Source organism: Pleurodeles waltl, chromosome 3_1 (assembly GCF_031143425.1).
Source record: "Pleurodeles waltl isolate 20211129_DDA chromosome 3_1, aPleWal1.hap1.20221129, whole genome shotgun sequence".
Classification (NCBI taxonomy): domain Eukaryota; kingdom Metazoa; phylum Chordata; class Amphibia; order Caudata; family Salamandridae; genus Pleurodeles; species Pleurodeles waltl.
The window spans coordinates 990,227,854-990,245,936 of NC_090440.1; the positions used below are offsets into that span (position 1 = coordinate 990,227,854).

An 18,083-nucleotide genomic window follows, 5' to 3' on the forward strand; every position below is an offset into this window, starting at 1 on the left:
GCTGCCAGGCATAAATGTAGCGTCTCCAGGCATCGACCTCAGAACACTCCTGGACCTATGGAAGAACAGAGGAGAGCTGGACCTGCTGTTTTTGACCTGAGACGACCCCTGAAGGCTAGACCTGCTCTCCCTCTTGTACCCAAGACAGAGAAGTGGACTCCAACCGTCATAAGGCTGACCACCTCTTAAAGCTGCAAGGACACAACAAGCTACAAGATATCTTTTTCTGCAACTGCCCAGCTGACTAGTGGCAACTGGAACCTGCTGTCTGGCCTCTGTCTGACACCCTGTGAGTCTCTAAGTGCCTTCCCTGAGGTCCTGGGGAACTTTGGAAGTGTATTTCTGTGATAGATTGTGACTTAAAGGACTAACGTCAGAGGGTAAAATCTTTGACAAGAGGGAGCCTCATTATTTTATCTGACCTGCACTTCAGCACGGTCAGCATCAAACTGTGCCTAGAGCTGTTCTATCAAGACCTTTGACTGTCATTGGCGCTTTGTGTTTCTTGGCGCTATTTCTACTTAAAAAAATGTTTTAATAATATCTCTAGTTCCCTTACTGGATTTTTGTTGTGTTGGTGTCATTTTGCTTTTTACATTTTTCTCTGTTTTTCTAATTCGTTTTGGGATTTTTATTGTTTTGCACTTCGATGGTATTACTGCTTTTTGTACTGCATAAACGATTGCTTCCAAATTAACTCTGTCTGCTCTGTGCCATAGCCACCAGGGGCATGGGATAAGGTTAATTTAGTGACCTTAAGGGTTCACCCTGACAAGGACTGTGACTATTACTTCAGGTGGGTACTTACTCCGCTCTCAACTAGTAACCCAATTTCTTACAATGGCACTGAGCAGCGAGTGTGGCATTGTGGTATTTCCCTATCTAAATTTTGAGGTGTGCATCGTTAAATGTAAGAGGACACAGAGTAAGAAAGTGTATGCCCCACACTGAGGACTAGGACAGTCCTCAAAATGATCATGAAATCTAAAACACACAGCATTTCGCTATTTTACTGTGTTTTTTTTTTTTATGTGTCAACACATACATATTTGCTTATGTCCCCTGAACAACGCCACAGTATTCAAGTAGGGTGTTGTTAGACTACTAGATGCACACTTCATTAGAGGCAGCTGCAATGGTTTAACATTGGTGTGTGTGTTTTCATGTGTTTTGTAGTATGTATATTTGTGTGTTTTAGTGTGAGAGCTTTTGGTTTTAAGTGGGTGTCAGTTTGTTTTAATGTGGGTGCTGAAGTCTGGTTGTGAGAGGGTATAAGAACTGTCATCCTCCAGTCAGTCAACAGCAGTGGAGCACTTGGAGATAACCTGAAGAAGGCTGAGCAGAATGGCAGAGTCAGCCTTGAGGGGCATCCAATGCCTTTCCTTGAACCAGATACAGGGAGTGCAGAATTATTAGGCAAATGAGTATTTTGACCACATCATCCTCTTTATGCATGTTGTCTTACTCCAAGCTGTATAGGCTCGAAAGCCTACTACCAATTAAGCATATTAGGTGATGTGCATCTCTGTAATGAGAAGGGGTGTGGTCTAATGACATCAACACCCTATATCAGGTGTGCATAATTATTAGGCAACTTCCTTTCCTTTGGCAAAATGGGTCAAAAGAAGGACTTGACAGGCTCAGAAAAGTCAAAAATAGTGAGATATCTTGCAGAGGGATGCAGCACTCTTAAAATTGCAAAGCTTCTGAAGCGTGATCATCGAACAATCAAGCGTTTCATTCAAAATAGTCAACAGGGTCGCAAGAAGCGTGTGGAAAAACCAAGGCGCAAAATAACTGCCCATGAACTGAGAAAAGTCAAGCGTGCAGCTGCCACGATGCCACTTGCCACCAGTTTGGCCATATTTCAGAGCTGCAACATCACTGGAGTGCCCAAAAGCACAAGGTGTGCAATACTCAGAGACATGGCCAAGGTAAGACAGGCTGAAAGACGACCACCACTGAACAAGACACACAAGCTGAAACGTCAAGACTGGGCCAAGAAATATCTCAAGACTGATTTTTCTAAGGTTTTATGGACTGATGAAATGAGAGTGAGTCTTGATGGGCCAGATGGATGGGCCCGTGGCTGGATTGGTAAAGGGCAGAGAGCTCCAGTCCGACTCAGACGCCAGCAAGGTGGAGGTGGAGTACTGGTTTGGGCTGGTATCATCAAAGATGAGCTTGTGGGGCCTTTTCGGGTTGAGGATGGAGTCAAGCTCAACTCCCAGTCCTACTGCCAGTTCCTGGAAGACACCTTCTTCAAGCAGTGGTACAGGAAGAAGTCTGCATCCTTCAAGAAAAACATGATTTTCATGCAGGACAATGCTCCATCACACGCGTCCAAGTACTCCACAGCGTGGTTGGCAAGAAAGGGTATAAAAGAAGGAAATCTAATGACATGGCCTCCTTGTTCACCTGATCTGAACCCCATTGAGAACCTGTGGCCCATCATCAAATGTGAGATTTACAAGGAGGGAAAACAGTACACCTCTCTGAACAGTGTCTGGGAGGCTGTGGTTGCTGCTGCACGCAATGTTGATGGTGAACAGATCAAAACACTGACAGAATCCATGGATGGCAGGCTTTTGAGTGTCCTTGCAAAGAAAGGTGGCTATATTGGTCACTGATTTGTTTTTGTTTTGTTTTTGAATGTCAGAAATGTATATTTGTGAATGTTGAGATGTTATATTGGTTTCACTGGTAATAATAAATAATTGAAATGGGTATATATTTTTTTTTGTTAAGTTGCCTAATAATTATGCACAGTAATAGTCACCTGCACACACAGATATCCCCCTAACATAGCTAAAACTAAAAACAAACTAAAAACTACTTCCAAAAATATTCAGCTTTGATATTAATGAGTTTTTTGGGTTCATTGAGAACATGGTTGTTGTTCAATAATAAAATTAATCCTCAAAAATACAACTTGCCTAATAATTCTGCACTCCCTGTATATCTTGATCCGACAAAGAAGTGAGGTCTGTTGAAACGTGTTGGCTGCCTGCTCCTCGTACACTATGGCTGCTTTTCACATGTAGGCGCTATAGTGGCCCGCCTGTGTACCCAGTGGAAACACCATTTGGTTTAAGTGAATGTTGGGCAGTGTGAATAGTGCATGTCACCGTCACCACATCAACAAACTACACAGGTAGTCGATTTGAACATGAACACACGATTCTTTTATATATATATAAAAAAAGAATTTGTGATATCTTAGTGTTCAATACAATAATGATAAAGTATGATACAATTAAACATCAAAGTATGAAAACCTGGAAATTTGAAAGCAGCTTTTATCATTTCAGATATTCGCAATTTAGTTGCAGCGAGCCAAAGTAAAGGTTGTAGGAAGACGGGGAAATTATTAACGAAAAACATGAGAGTTTATAGAAAAAGACAAGAGCCCAAGTCAGTCAGATCTCGAGAAGTAGCCCCCACTGATTCACCTGCCTAATACTGCTCTTCATCCTAAGTGTTTTTGAAACGTATTTCTATACCACCCGACCCCCCATTTAGCGTTTGGCAGAGCTGGGCCGCGATTGCCCAGAAGTAGGGGAACAGCAGTGTGCCCGACGGAGCATAGGTTGTCTCTGCTGTAGGGACCCTTGGTCGGTGGTCCATCGCCCATATAGCTACTGGCAGCAATGTGTTGGAAGTCTTACCCTATTTTGGACAGCACCCCTAACTGCATATTCCTGCCTGCATCCTCCATGTTACGCTGGAAAGTCAGAAATATCCCCAACAGACTATTAAAAAACCCTGCATGTCACGGAAATGTGCTTTTTTTCTTTTAAAAAACACACCCCTGCTTTTTGGATACTTTCTGAAAAGAAAATTTACGAACATGCCGCCATGAGTTGGCACCTTGTCCGGAATTGAAATTCTGCGGAAAGAGTTACTGATTAAAAAAAAAAATGGTGAGTGTGTTTTCATTGATAATTCCACGTCAAAGCAGGAACTTTCAGTTAGGGGTGCGGTCTTCTGCGGGGCAGGAAGAGAGGCCTCCTCCACAGTGGTTTGGCCGGTCGCACCCAGAGTGCAAAGGATTTGTAAATTGAAATAATCAAACTGTCACAAAATATCCATGCTGTGCTGACAGTTACTCAGTCTTGCTGAAATACATGCATCAGTTAAAGAGTCTAAACTGCATTTTTGGGCAGTGGACGACGTTAGGGAATGATTCTTCCAAACCATATTTGTTAGACATGGCCAGCTGAAACAGTGGAAAAAAAGAAAAACAGAATAGAGAAAAGGACGGAGAAAAAAAGAAAGAGAAGGACAAAAAGGAAAACTCACACTTTTGTTTCGTACTCTTTCCACGCTTTCTCGACCTGTTTCCTGCAATCCTGAGGGAAAGAATGACGAAGTAAAACTTCCAGAAAACAAACATTATTCAAGGTTAAGCCACAAAATATATCTAGACAAGTGCAAACCGAAGTAGGACTGCAGCAAAGCTGGTTCTGGCAAAATGTCATGCTGAAAGCAATCATAGTGTGTAAAGAATAAGTTGGTCGTACATTGGCACTGAGCGGCGTGACATCAGTGCCAAGTGGTAGACAGTTTGTAGAACACTGCAGAAGTCCTTCAGTCACTGAGGCCATATTATATGAAAAGACCCACAGGAGCAGTGGGCATGTGTGCCTGCTGCTGTCGTCCACGGGCATTATGGTATTACAGAAGGGGTGTCAGATGCTTTCGTGGCCCCACCAGTAATCACACTAGAGCCGGATAGGTGCCAGCGTAGTCAGAAGGTGGCATTTGCTCATTTGCACAGGGCTGCAACCCCATGTAACAAGGAATCCCTTTTTCTATTGCATCCGCATCATATTACAAACATGGATGCAATAACACAGCAGCAGTCAGTAGGGCCAATGATTTTGCACCACTCAGCTGGTGGCAGACACTCTGTGCACCCCGAGGATGCTCCTTGGCAGGGGGTTTCAATGACCACCTAGACATGCCCCTGAATGTAGGCACAATCTCGTACTGCATCAGTCTGGGGGATCCCTGCCAGCTCTTCAATCTGACACCATTCTGCCTTCAGTGAAAGATGGGGCCAAAGTTTCACACAGGTCCGCCTTCAGTGAAAAACTGAGACATAGTTTCAAGCCCTGACTCTTTCAGTGATGTGCTATTTTCAGTGAAATAAGGAGCAATGGCCTGACTTGCAACAGGCATATTGAGTTAAGGGTGTGCCGTTGCACAAAATGAGACAATGTGCCGGATGCCCAATTTAGGCCTTGGTGTCAGAGTTATTTAGTAAGAGGTGGCGGAGGTTGTATTGTGGAACTACGCATGCGGCAACCACGCATGCCTGAACAAAGCGGTCGGAATAACAACTGTGTTGTTTCCACGCATGCCTTTACAACGATTTTTCGTTGTAAAGGCGTGTGTGGAAACAGCATGCGTGGTTGTCGCATGTCACCCCTACCCCAATACCCCCCACACACTGAACCCTAAAACCGACCCCATCCCCAAAAATAAAACAACCCAACCTCTAAAAACATAATTACCCCGACCTCCCCACCCCTAAAAACAGAAGTACCCCGACCCCCCCACCTTTAAAAACTACCCCGATAACGCCCATCCACCCTAAGCCCTAAAACTGACCCCCCACACTCCCAAAATAAAACTACCCAACCCCTGAAAACAAAGTTACTCTGACCCCCCACTCCTAAAAACCCGACTCCCCCGCCTGCCCTCAATACAAAATTACCCTGACCCCCACACCTAATAACCCACCGCCCCCACCCGCTTTAAATACAAAATTACCCCAACCCCCCACCCTCACCCCTAAAAACCCGACCCCCCACCTGCCCTAAATAAAAAATTACTCAGACCCCCCATAAAAACCACCCACACAACCCACCCTAAAAAAATAATCACCCCAACCCCCCAAATACAAAATTACCCTGACCCCGCCTCTAAAAACCCGGCCCCCACCCACCATAAATACAAAATTACTCCGACCCTAAAAACCTGACCCCAACACCCCCTAAATACAAAATAACCCCGACCCCCCACCCCGCCCCTAAAAAAAAAAAATAACCCTGGCCCCCCATCCCACCCTAAAAACTATAGTACCGACCCTCCCACCCTGCCCCTTAAAAAAATAATAATAACCTAACCACCCTAACCCCTTCACCCCCGCCCTCACCCCTAAAAACTACCCTCAAACTTGCCCCAGCCCCGCTTACCTGACCACATCCTCTTCCAATGGATCTTCCTTCCACGCTTGTGCGTTGTTCAGCACATGCGTGGTTAAGGCAGAGAAAAAGGCCTGCGTTGTTCAGGCAAGCATCGTTCTGTTAGCATCAACAACGCAGGCGTGGTTCTGGACGTGTTGTTCCAGATCTTTCACGGTAGGGGAAGCTAAACTTCTAAGGTTCTACAGAGATCATCCTAAAACGTCTCTGTACAACTGGAGAAACTGGAGGAAATCAGCAGTATGTGTGATTGTAATATTTACTAGCATTAGCAGAGCTGGGAAGGGTCGCAGGATTGGGAGCTGAAGCTGTCGGGTCTTTTTGCATTTTAAATTAACAGAATAGTGCTCATGTCCGCTAATGTAAAAGGCAAAAAAAAAAACAATGAACCAGCCATGGTTCATTCTCCTCTTTTCTGCTTTGGCAAGGATACTGCACAAGACACAAACTCAAGGACAGTGGCCAGCATTCAAGGGGCACTGAGGAAATGTATGTTTGCACGAATATAGAACAGGCATTGGCCATGTCAATAGGTCCAGCTTGTAAATGAAAGTTCCTCTTCATCACTGATGAGTTTAGGCATTCAATATGTCAAACACATGTGCTCTGTCACTCATCCTTGCACTCATGCATCCACTGATACACCCACTGATCCATTCTTGCATTCACCCATCTGTCAAGCCATGAAACTTGCATTAATGCAAATACAATACTCCTGATATCTTGCAGAAGCAGATTCACTTCAAACTCTCTCGTCTCGTCTCGTCAAAGGCCTATATGGGATGCTTGGCATCCTTTCCACCCTCTATCTCATCGTGCTGAAGTAAAATATTACCAACTGAACTACCTCCCGTATTCCCTCAGTAGCAAATAGAAGGCTTCAGAAGGGATGTAAGAGGGGCAATAAATGGACGTTCCCACTACTTGATCCAACCTTAACTACCCAAATGCCCCCCATTTGTTCCTGAGGGGATGTGGGAAGAAGCAGGCATGAGAACTTAGAAAGTGAGCTTGGCTCTTACAGAGCACTTTTAACTTTCCTTCCCCTGGTTCTGCCATCATAATCTCCAAACTAAGGGGTCCAAATGGCAGGGGTAAGCCAGGGGTAGTAGCTCCTACACCTTGTGACCCCTCTAACTGACGTCCATGATCTTAGTAATGCCTCCATGAATAACATTCGGACCACTTAGTGAAAATATGATGGAGACTTAGTTAGGATACATTGTCTAGGTTGTAGATTTTTGAAAGGCCATATATCATGGGTGCAGATACAGAATGTCTATTAACCATCCTTCATACCTGCCAAGGTTGACTGGGACCTAAAAATAGTCCTGGAAATAGCTAATCCCAAGACCACATTACAACATTCAATCACAGAAAATGACGGCCTAGCATAGAAGGAGGTGAGTGGAGGCTCTCCTTACCTCCTAAAAATGGATATAAAGTCAAAGGTTTTGAAAGCTATTCTGAAAAGAAACTCAAATACTCCGTCCATTAAGGCTTCGAAACAGTACCCAGGAGCATTATTTCTCAGCCGCAGAAAATCAGATATGCGAAAATCGGTGTCGTTCTCTCCTAACCACGTAGCTATGATTGTGTGTTGTTTATCGCAAGGGATTTTAGTTTACCACTCCATTCACATTTCCCTGGGAATGCATGGAAGTGCAAACCCATATTTGCAGAGTGCATACTTGAGCATGTACACTACATACACATTGCATGTATCTGCAAATAAGACCTACAACAAACAACTCAAATGTTTCTTAGACTCCTTCTGCTGCTACTTGGGACCACGCTGCTCCAGATCAACTGGTATAGTAAGCCACAGATATACCATCAGCCCACTAGACTTAACTAGTTGCACAGCATATTTTAGTTGAAATGCCATTACCTATTGCACATTCCACATCCAGGAACGCTCCGTCCTTTGACAACATTTTCCACCGGGGCACTCCACGTCATGTTCCGCATCCTCACTGTTCTACCTAGCAACTACATCCCAACTACCTACTCTTACCATACCTACATCGCACATCCAACCATAGCCTCCTTTGTTAGTCGAACCTGACTCCACATTTCTTGCCCTCCGTCCACCCCCATCCTCTCCTGCCTCTAATTCAGTTAGAACGTTTTGCCTTACTCCACCCAACATATCTTTCCTGTGTACCCGTAACACGTTACTAAGCCACAATGTCTGATATAACCTACATTCACCAGCACACTGAATTGTCTTTCACTGTATTTATGTTCCTTATGAGTTATATTTTTCTGTCTCCCACAAGAAACCTAAAAAATCTCATTTGACCGACTTTACACTCATGCTGCTTGCTATTCTAGGAGATGAAGGTCTGTAGCAAATATGTTTGCTCTCTCCCATCCAGCCCCACCCCCTTCTACTTACCCGATCCTATTTTAATACCTTTCTTGTACATTTCCCAAGTCAAACCTCTTCACTATCCAACTATCACCCACCAACACTAACACCTCCTTACTCATTTGTGTTTCCTTTCCCATGAAACCGCTCTTGTACCCGACCCTTAAAAACCCAAATACCCTTTCCACTGCTGCCTAACTCACCCCAACCCAACCATGTCAAATTACTGCTCAACTTCTTTCAACAACAATACCGCCCTATTACTATTCTGCCCTCAAAGCCTCTTTGGTGACTTGGAAGAGGCCAGAAACAGATTAGGTTGATCTCAAGGAAACTGACAGGGACGACCACTAAATGAACATCCAGAACAGCCAGCCTAATGGCTAACGCAGTACTTAGACTGTGTAACATTCTCTGCTACAACATGCTACCTACAGTATCCTCTCTTTCAAACAATACGTTAATTTTATCCCATCATCCATACCATCTAGACTAGAGCAACCATGGGCTCCCTTCCTGCTGCAGAGCGACACTGATACAAGGGACCTTCATGGGGAATTGGTTGCCTGAGGTTAATCACGTAAGGGATTGATGTTCTGCACACTGAAGCTTCTGCATCCTTACTGTCAGCTGCCATCTGGGGTTGCTAAGGCCCCCACCTGGGGTGCAGCTTGAGGCTGCGTGTCTAGCCCTGCCTCTCTGCAGACAGTCGGTGCATGGACCTGATGGACTAGCGTGGCGACGGTTGGCGCTACAGTGCCCACTTATCTGGTGGGAGGATAAGGAGGATCTGGGATACGGACTTGAAGATGTGCGTAGTAGCGCTTTAGACCCTGCTTGACAGACGCCCATTTCAGGATTGCGTATAAACATTAAAAAATCTGATATTCCCGCTGGGCAGGCTGGCGGCACAGGACCCCACTGCACTGTGGGATTTCCAATTGAATTGGGAAACTAACCATTTCCGATATTAGGGAGTAACTACACGGTACAGAAGAGGAACCAATACCATATCGATCCTATAATAGAGGTGCTGTCCAAGTCAGTTCAATTTTGGAATACCCTCTCTCTGCCTCTTATGGGGCATGTAACAGTGGCGAAGATGGTATTCTTGCCACACTACCGATACACTCTAAGGCACTCTTTAGACACTATCAAAGACAGTCTTTAAGTGTCTACACTCCTTATTAACAATGCTTGGTGTGGGTGGGAGGTCGAAGCAGAGTCACGCGAGACCCTTCACTTACCTTTGGAGGATTGGGGACTAGCACTGCCCAATATGGAATTTTACTATTTTGCATCCCAGTTGCAACATGCAGCACACTGGCTGTCCGATGGAGACAACTGGGAAAAGGATTTTCTCATGGACGATTCTCTGGAGGGGAAGACACCGCAGCTGCTCCATGTGGGTGGGAGGGGTGACTCCAAAGTGTCATATCTAATTAAACACACAGCATCACTTTGGGAGCGAGCAGTGAATGTAGTGCTGAGACATGCCCCCTTCGCGGGAGAATTTATTTTCTGGGACCTCCCTGTGTTTTGCCTGTTGATCTCTGAGATTGTCGCCAGTGCCTGAAGAGGTGGAGGGTGTCTGACATTGAGTGATCTTTACCCCAATGAGATGTTCATTACATTTGAAGCGGCACAAGAAACATTTGGTGTGGGTTGGGGCCAATTCCTATTGTGTGCAAGTATCGTTAACATAGTGTGTGATGTCTGGCTCACGTACCAGGAAGTCCCAGACTCCTTTGCACTGTTTAGAACAATACTGGAATTTGGTAGAGGTAGACACTTAGTTTCCCATTTATATAGCGCTATGATTGCAGATAAACCTAGGGTCACATTTCCGGCAAGGATGGCATGGGAAGAAGAACTGGGTACACCACTAGAAGACATCCAATGGAAAGGGATTTGTGCTTTAGTCAAGCAGGGGACGTGTAATGCATGGTCCAAACTAATACATTTAAATTACATACACTGCACGTATATCACCTCGGTGTTACTACATAGAATAGACCCCACCAAACAGACAGATATCACTGATGTCAGGGCAGACACAACCTTTCTTCACTTTGCCTGGTACTGTCCCCCTTTGCATTCCTATTGGGACCTCGTAGTTCGGAGACTGGAGTGTACTGAGGTGGTGGCAGTAGTCCTGAAACCAGCTACATGTCTCTTAGGGGCTGTCAGGAAACAAAAGGGTAGGAAAATGGAGATGTATGCATCTGGCCCTGCTGATAGTGAAACGGCGAGTTACCATTTCTTTTATGAGCCTGTGGGGGCCCAGGGAACAGGGATGGATCAAAGATGTGAAGGAATGGGTGTGGTAGAAGAAATGTGGCTCCATCAGTGTAGGAGGGATGAACATACTGAGGACTTGCAAACAAGGAGGGGGACTTTCACAAGGCTCGAGGAGGTCGAAGTGCCCTTTATAGACGACAAACAGGAGACTGACGATTAGCCTAATACAGTTAGCCACGGGGAGTGGTGTGCATTTTGGGGAGAAGGATTACCAGACGATTATTCCTGCTGTAATATTCTGTAAACATTGGTCCCTTTGTACAGAATTACTGCTGTTGTATGACATGAGAAGATGGTTCATTTGTTTGCAGATGTTAATGGTACAGTGTTAATAATGTACTGAATGTTTAATAAAATAAATTCTAAAAAAACAAAAAACAACATCAAACGAGGTGAAAAACATTTGAGTGATCATAGACCCCAACCTCTCATGCAAAACCCAAGTTAACAAAGTGACAAGACATTTTTTTAAAGATGAGAACACTACAACAAGTTGTACCATGATGCAAACCTATAGCACAGGGCGGAGCATCAATAAAGTTTGTAAGCTCACACTTGGACTATTTGCATGGCCTTTAAATTGATCAACCCAAAAATCTAATACACAAACTTTAACAGATCAAGAACACTAAGGTCAGAGAACACCTACATTCTGAGTTGACAGGACTACATCATCCCTGTCAACAAAGCCCTAAACTGGATAGCAATAGCAAAAATAATCTCTTACTCTGATGCCTACTGAGCGATCTTTAGGACTGGACCTCAAACAGTACAGTCAAAGGAGAAACCGCAGATTTAATACAGCTCAACTCCTAATCATTCCCTTGTTTAAAAAAAGAATAAATAATATCCTTATCTGGAACAAGCTACTGAAAAGAATAAAAGGTTACAAGCAACTATCAATAATTCAGAAAAGGAAAAAAGACCTGGCTGTTCCCAAAGCCATCATTCAAAAACTTGAAGATTACTGGAAATAGTGGTTGGTACATGCTAAGAGCTAATCTATCGATCACACTGTTTTCCCTTACTGCCTCATAGGTGTGACACTACTACATGTTGCTGTCTCAAGTCTGAAGCACATACCGGGTCTCAAATGTAACAGCAAGAATACACCACACTTGATCAACTCCTCAACCAACACCTTCTCTGAACCCCAGACAACAAACAGAGTAGTTACTTAGTCAACGTACAATAACGCACTTTGGGCCACAGTCAAGGGGAAGGAAAGTGATATCTAAATGGTCCAAAACAATAGGTAAGTAATACACGATTAAGTTGTGACTGCTCCCAGGCTTCCTTCTGGAAAATATTTTGTAAATTAGGGGTTGTGTTGTCACCCTGTTAACTTAGTGTAGTTTGCATCCTGATACAACTTTGAGTGCTGTCCAACTGAGCATCCGCCTGAAACCCTCCTACAAGTGAATATGCAAGAACCTATGCCCCTAAGGGTTTTCAGACACAGGTAAAAGTAAGAAACGTGTGTGATCTATGTTATTTATTGTCTCTGTCTTGTGGTATGTACATGAGCCTCGCTTCAAATTTCAATCATGTTTTGTTCTTCACTCAACCCTTGATTACTTTCTGTCGAATTGCACTATTTGCCCTGGTGCAGACTGAACCTTAATCACACTTTTAGCTCAGAGTTGTAAACAAAGAACAGTAGAGAAAATACTGTGCTACTGCAAGGGCCAAATTCCTGGGAACAAATCTTGTTTATTAAACATATACACCATGTATCTGTGATTATAAAGGTTTTGAGTGTGTTACAAGATAACATGTGCAGATCTGAGGCTCTTCCTTATTTCAAACCCAAATGTTCCATCCTCCTTTCTAGGAGGAGGCGGCTGATTCCATGAGTCTTTATTCCCCATTCAGGCATTTATGCATTATTTTTAAAATTTAAACCTGATACGCAGGTGAATCGTAGAACTTTATGTCAAATATTTCCAATCATAAAAAAGAATCTGTTGTTAGGGAGTGCGGTGGGTTCATAGGTACTGGGGTGCTGGACATGGTTTACAGATGCAGAGTGTTGGCAGTGCCCTGTGGGTCACAGTAACCGCGGGTGGCGATCACATCAGCAGACAACATACAAGGATTATGGCACAAGGTGGACAGGGGGTAGACTGCACTCTGCATACCCGTGTCCCGGCAGTGGTGCAGTGGGTGTGCTTTAAAGGGACAGAGTGGCGGCAGGGCTGCACTGGTGACAAAAGCAATTTATGATTTCTGAATCAACAGACAATACTCAAGTACCAAGGACTGAGAGATAGAGAGCATGGTAAATAGAAGAGGTCTATGCACTCACCTGCCGGCTATCTTTCACATCACCTTTCAGGAGGTTATCCAGAGGGAAGGAGATGATGTTGTTCAGATTCTGTACCTAGAGAACAGCAAGACACACTCCTGTCATGCCATGAGAAAGGCAGAACAAACAGGGAGACAAATGTTGAAGGTGACATCAAGGGCAAGGAAAGAATGACCGAGAGAGAGAGAAACTGAATGAAACTGGAAAAAGGGATCTAGAAAGGGTGTAAGTAGTTGACAGTTCACAAAAGACGCTGGAGGTGATAAAAGAGTGAGAACCTCAGGGAGACAACAGAGCTAGAGACCACCATTAAAAGTGAGTGAGGGCAGGCAACAAGAAGGCAAACCTCGAACAGTGTGTGAGGAAAACAATAGAGACTGCATATAAGCACAAACCCCTCCCAGATATCGAGAATATTGAGCTCCAAAAAAATAAGAGTTCACCAACATTTTATAGAAACCCTATAACGATCACTGATGTATTGGTCAATACACCACCCACACACCAGCAACATATTGCTAAATATAACAAACCAAGATGTGTATGATGAAAACCAAAGCAAAATGTGAGGAAATACAATTATGTAGAAATTAATATAATGAACAAAGAATGCTGGAAATGCTTTTTAAACGCACAATCATGAATAAAACATTATAACGAGTATAAGGTTGAGCTAAATCCATAAATATTAACAAATGGCGTTGGGGGAAAAATACTGCAAACACTCCCCTTTTACCAGACAACTAACAAAAACATTAGTCCACGTAGAAGATAATGCAGCATTTTCTTTAAACAAAACAACTTAAAATATTAACACCAAACAATAAAAATATGATGCAATAAAAAATGAGAAAACACCTAATCAGAGCACCAGGCAAGAGGCCTGTTAAATATTACAGTCTCTGATTTCTCATCATCGGTGAAAAACACAGTAGGTGGGTCGTAGCCATGTTTCTGTACTTGCCCTTGAACTGACTCTTACCACTTTCCCTGCTTCACAAGTGAGGAGTGTTGCTTCCTTGTAATGAGTGCTCACTGAGCTGTGCTCGTCATTGTTCTAACTGTGGTTCAACTATGAATCCTAAACCACTTCCAATAAATGACTAAAATATAGGGGGAGCGAGGCTATCAGACCAGTACCTTGTCAATGACATTTGGATAAACAAAATAGATTTTGTATCTATGAAACTGGGTTGTTAGTTGAGGGGGGTGCGAGCCCCACAAGTCACTATATAAACTTTTGCTTAGCACCCTAGCACCTTGGCACAAAGCATTGAAGCTTAACTTAGAAGCAATGTGCAATGCATAAGCAGTACTCAAACAGTGATAAAGTGAAAATACAACACAAGAAAAAAATCAAAATTATAACTATAGAGTTAATTTTAATAAAATGACACCAAAACAATAAATATTTAATTAGTAGAACCGAAGGTATCAAGTTTTTTGTTTTCTAGTGAAAACAGCAACAAAACCACAAAGATCCAATTGTGTTTATCTGGTCGTGCTGGACCAGGTCTAAGTCACAACTTCAGGCCACCTCCGATGTAGCACAGGTCGACCATTGGGATCAGGTTTGGACTGGTGTAGAGTTGTAACTTTTCTGAGTCCAAGTCCACACAGGAGCTGCAGTCAAGCTTCTCATTGGCAATCAACATGAGGAGACCATTGTTGGCACATACATCAGGTTGAGCTTTGTTGGCAATCACTGTTTGGCATGAAGAACCAGTTGTCAGTGAAACTTCACACTGGCGGAACACATTGGTTGTTGCTGTGGGCACTGGTCCTTGGAGTAGGTCACTGCTGGAGATTTGGGTCAGCGGGTATCATGGCTTGTTGGCGGCAATGTAAGGAGTCCATTCGTGGTCGCAAAGAGCCTGAAAACCTTTTGATGTTAACCTGGAGCAGTGGACTGATAGTTGTGTTGCAGGAGTAGTACTGTCTGATGCCAGCCAAGGGTCCAGGATTTAGAGGGTCACCTTCTGGGGATCAAGACTCACTCGAGAAGAGGCCAGCAGTAGGACTCAGGCTTGTCCATTTGGTGCTAGTCATCTGGGCAGTGGCAGTAGAGGCCCCTGGAAGCTTGCTGTATCCCTGTCGCTCAAACAGTCTTTAAAAACACTCATGGAGTCAAAAGGTAAGTTAAGATAGCCAAACTATATGACTTTAGGAGATAGATCACTAAATTGCAGATAGGGATTAAAAATATCACCGTTTTCCAAACTCTGAGCTGGAGATATATATCTATATATATTTATTATACACACACATACATATACCATGTTGGTGCAACTAAGAATAATGCCATGGATGCTTGCTGCATCTTTCCTACCACTGAAGGAATCGGTGGGACAGGCAGAAAAGCCAGTGCAAATAGCCCTGATCAGTTCATCCACAGTGTATGGTGTAAGGTGTAGACACCTGGACAGAAAGCAATGGCATTGTTTATTTGGGACTGTAGCAAATTGATAGCTGTGTGGTGTGCTCCATCGTTGGAAGTACAAGTTGAAATTCTTGAGACTGAGGACTCACTTGCATGGACATCTTGACTGTGTCTTTTGAGCAGGTCATACAATTATTGTCTGTTCCTGGAAGGAGTTCTGCCAGGAGGTGAATGTGGCATTAGAGAGCCTACTGGCCATCTTTTATGTAACCCGAGGAGTATGTCTCTCCTTTTCTTAACACAGGACAGGGTTGTCATGTTTTCTGTGCTTATCAATACATTTTAACCTAGCAATTGCATCTGAAATTATTTTAGTTCTAGGAACAAAGCCTTCACTTACAATTCATGGATGTGAAGTTGTTGTTCTACATTGCTCCACTTTCCCTTCACCGTGAAATGGGACATGTGCTTCCCAGCCCTGAAGAGAGACATCCACAAGTAGCATCTTACCCAGCCTGGCTTTAAACTCTCTTTCAACTCTCTCATTGAGATGAGGAAACCAACTCTGTCTCGGAGAGTTTATTTTGTGGCAACCATTCCACAATGTCATTCATGGGCCACTTTAATTATCGGTTGAGAATAACAATTCTCCAAGCCCTCAGGATAATGCCTTCTTGAGTCACTGGCAGTTTATCTTTCACATTTTTAAACTTCTGATATGCACTGTCACTGGCAAGAGGTCAAGTGTGCTGGTTCCAAGACTGATATGTAATAATGTTTTTCAGTTGTGACATGCCCCTATCTTGACTCGTGGCAGTGACACTTTGCTCCAACGAAATGGCGGCTGGTGTGTTTGATTTCTCAAATAAATTTATGTAGGCTTTGGTCATTTTGGAAGGGGTACCAAGACACTGTTTAAACACTCTGGAGAAGTAGTCTGCAGGATTTTGCTCTTTCCCTGGACACTGCACAAGTGTATAGTTGTATTCTTGTAATCACAGACCCCAATGTTCAATGAGAGGAGGCATCTTGGCCTTTGAATTGCCAATGATGGCCAATAATGCTTGATGATCTGTCACAAGAATATAAGGCGTTCTGCATTAGAACATGTGGAAATGTTCACAAGCCCACACCACTGCTAAACTTTCCTTCACAGGTTGTGAATAAGCACATTCAGTTTGGGAAAAAGTTTTGCTTGCATATACCGCACTATCCGCCACCTACCAAACTCATACCGCCACATGACCGCCACATGACCGCCAGTGCGGCCAGAACACCGCTGGCCCTATTTTGAGTCTCCCGCTGGGCCTGTTTCCGCCCACCAGCTCAGTGGAACACAGGGCCTTAACATAGATGCCAGCTCATAATCGAGCTGGCAGCAATGTGGCGGTGCGGAGGGTGTAGCAGCAATAGTGGAAAGCGCAACAAGGCTGTCAACGGAGGCCCCTGCACTGCCTATGGCAAGTCCATGGGCAGTGCAGTGGCCCCCAGAGGGCTTTCGATGCCCCCATTGCACCAGCCTTTCCATGTCGATCCAACCACCATGAAAAAGTTGGCGGTTTGGGGAGTTGTAATCCCCAGGGCAGCACTGCATGCAGCACCACCCTTGCGGATTACAACCGCCAGGCTGTCGACTGGTGGCAACCTGGCGGTGTTGGCAGTCAGACAGTGGCGGTCGTAATGTGGTGGTCGGTCCGACACGACCGCGGCAGTCCGACGCCACCGCGAGTCTGGCGGTCTTAAGACCGCCAGACTCGTAATGAGGGCCTATGTTTTAAAGCATTTGGCTGTCCGCTGTGCTGTGCAAGGATTGCCTTAACCCGACTAGGCTAGTGTCAACAAAAAATTCTATATGAAGCTTTGGATTAAAATAGACCATTTCAGTAGCATTCTTGATAGCCTGACTGCTTCTCTTCAAGCTTTCTTAAGACCAATGAAATTAAACATTCTTTCCATCAAGTCACTCAATGGAGAACTCATGGTGACAAAGTCTTGTATGTATCTGGAACAGTAACTGTCCATGCCATGGAATGAGCTTAACATGGTAACAGCTAGTGGGGGACTAGTTGACAACTCTTGCATTTTAGCTGCATCAGGTGTGATACCCTCATCAGAAAAGATATGGCCAAAGAACTTTAGCTTTGCCTTATGGAATTCACATTTCTCAGCACTCAAAGTTAAACCTGCCAATGGCACAAAGAAACTTGAGGGGGCCCCCCTGCACAGTACATGGAGCCCTCCCCACTCCCCACCAAACTCACGAAGGAGCACCCTGGCCAGGGTACTTTGCTGTGGGAGCCCCCTGGAGCTCTGGCCCCCTCCTCCACCACCACCCCCAAAACCTCCAGGGCTGTGGGGGCCTTTGTTACACCAATGAAATTTGCATCAACAAACAAACAACATGCTTGCTTGAGAGCTTTATCATGCTCCTTCTGTGCAGATCCGAAAACTAATATGTCATCACTATAGTTAAAAACATTCATGGCAGGCTGTATGATACATTGAATG

The 18,083-nt window shown here is 44.2% G+C and overlaps 1 protein-coding gene across 1 annotated transcript in view; it reads right to left on the reverse strand.

The window, feature by feature from the left end:
* The window catches only part of ASAP3 (ArfGAP with SH3 domain, ankyrin repeat and PH domain 3), a 303,602-nt gene that overhangs the window by 172,549 nt on the left and 112,970 nt on the right, over positions 1-18,083 (reverse strand). The window contains exons 4-5 of the mRNA XM_069224120.1: positions 13,196-13,270; positions 4,303-4,352 (exon numbers count right to left, since the gene is read on the reverse strand). Of these exons, the coding sequence (XP_069080221.1) occupies positions 4,303-4,352; positions 13,196-13,270 (125 nt within the window). The remainder of the gene's footprint in view (positions 1-4,302; positions 4,353-13,195; positions 13,271-18,083) is intronic.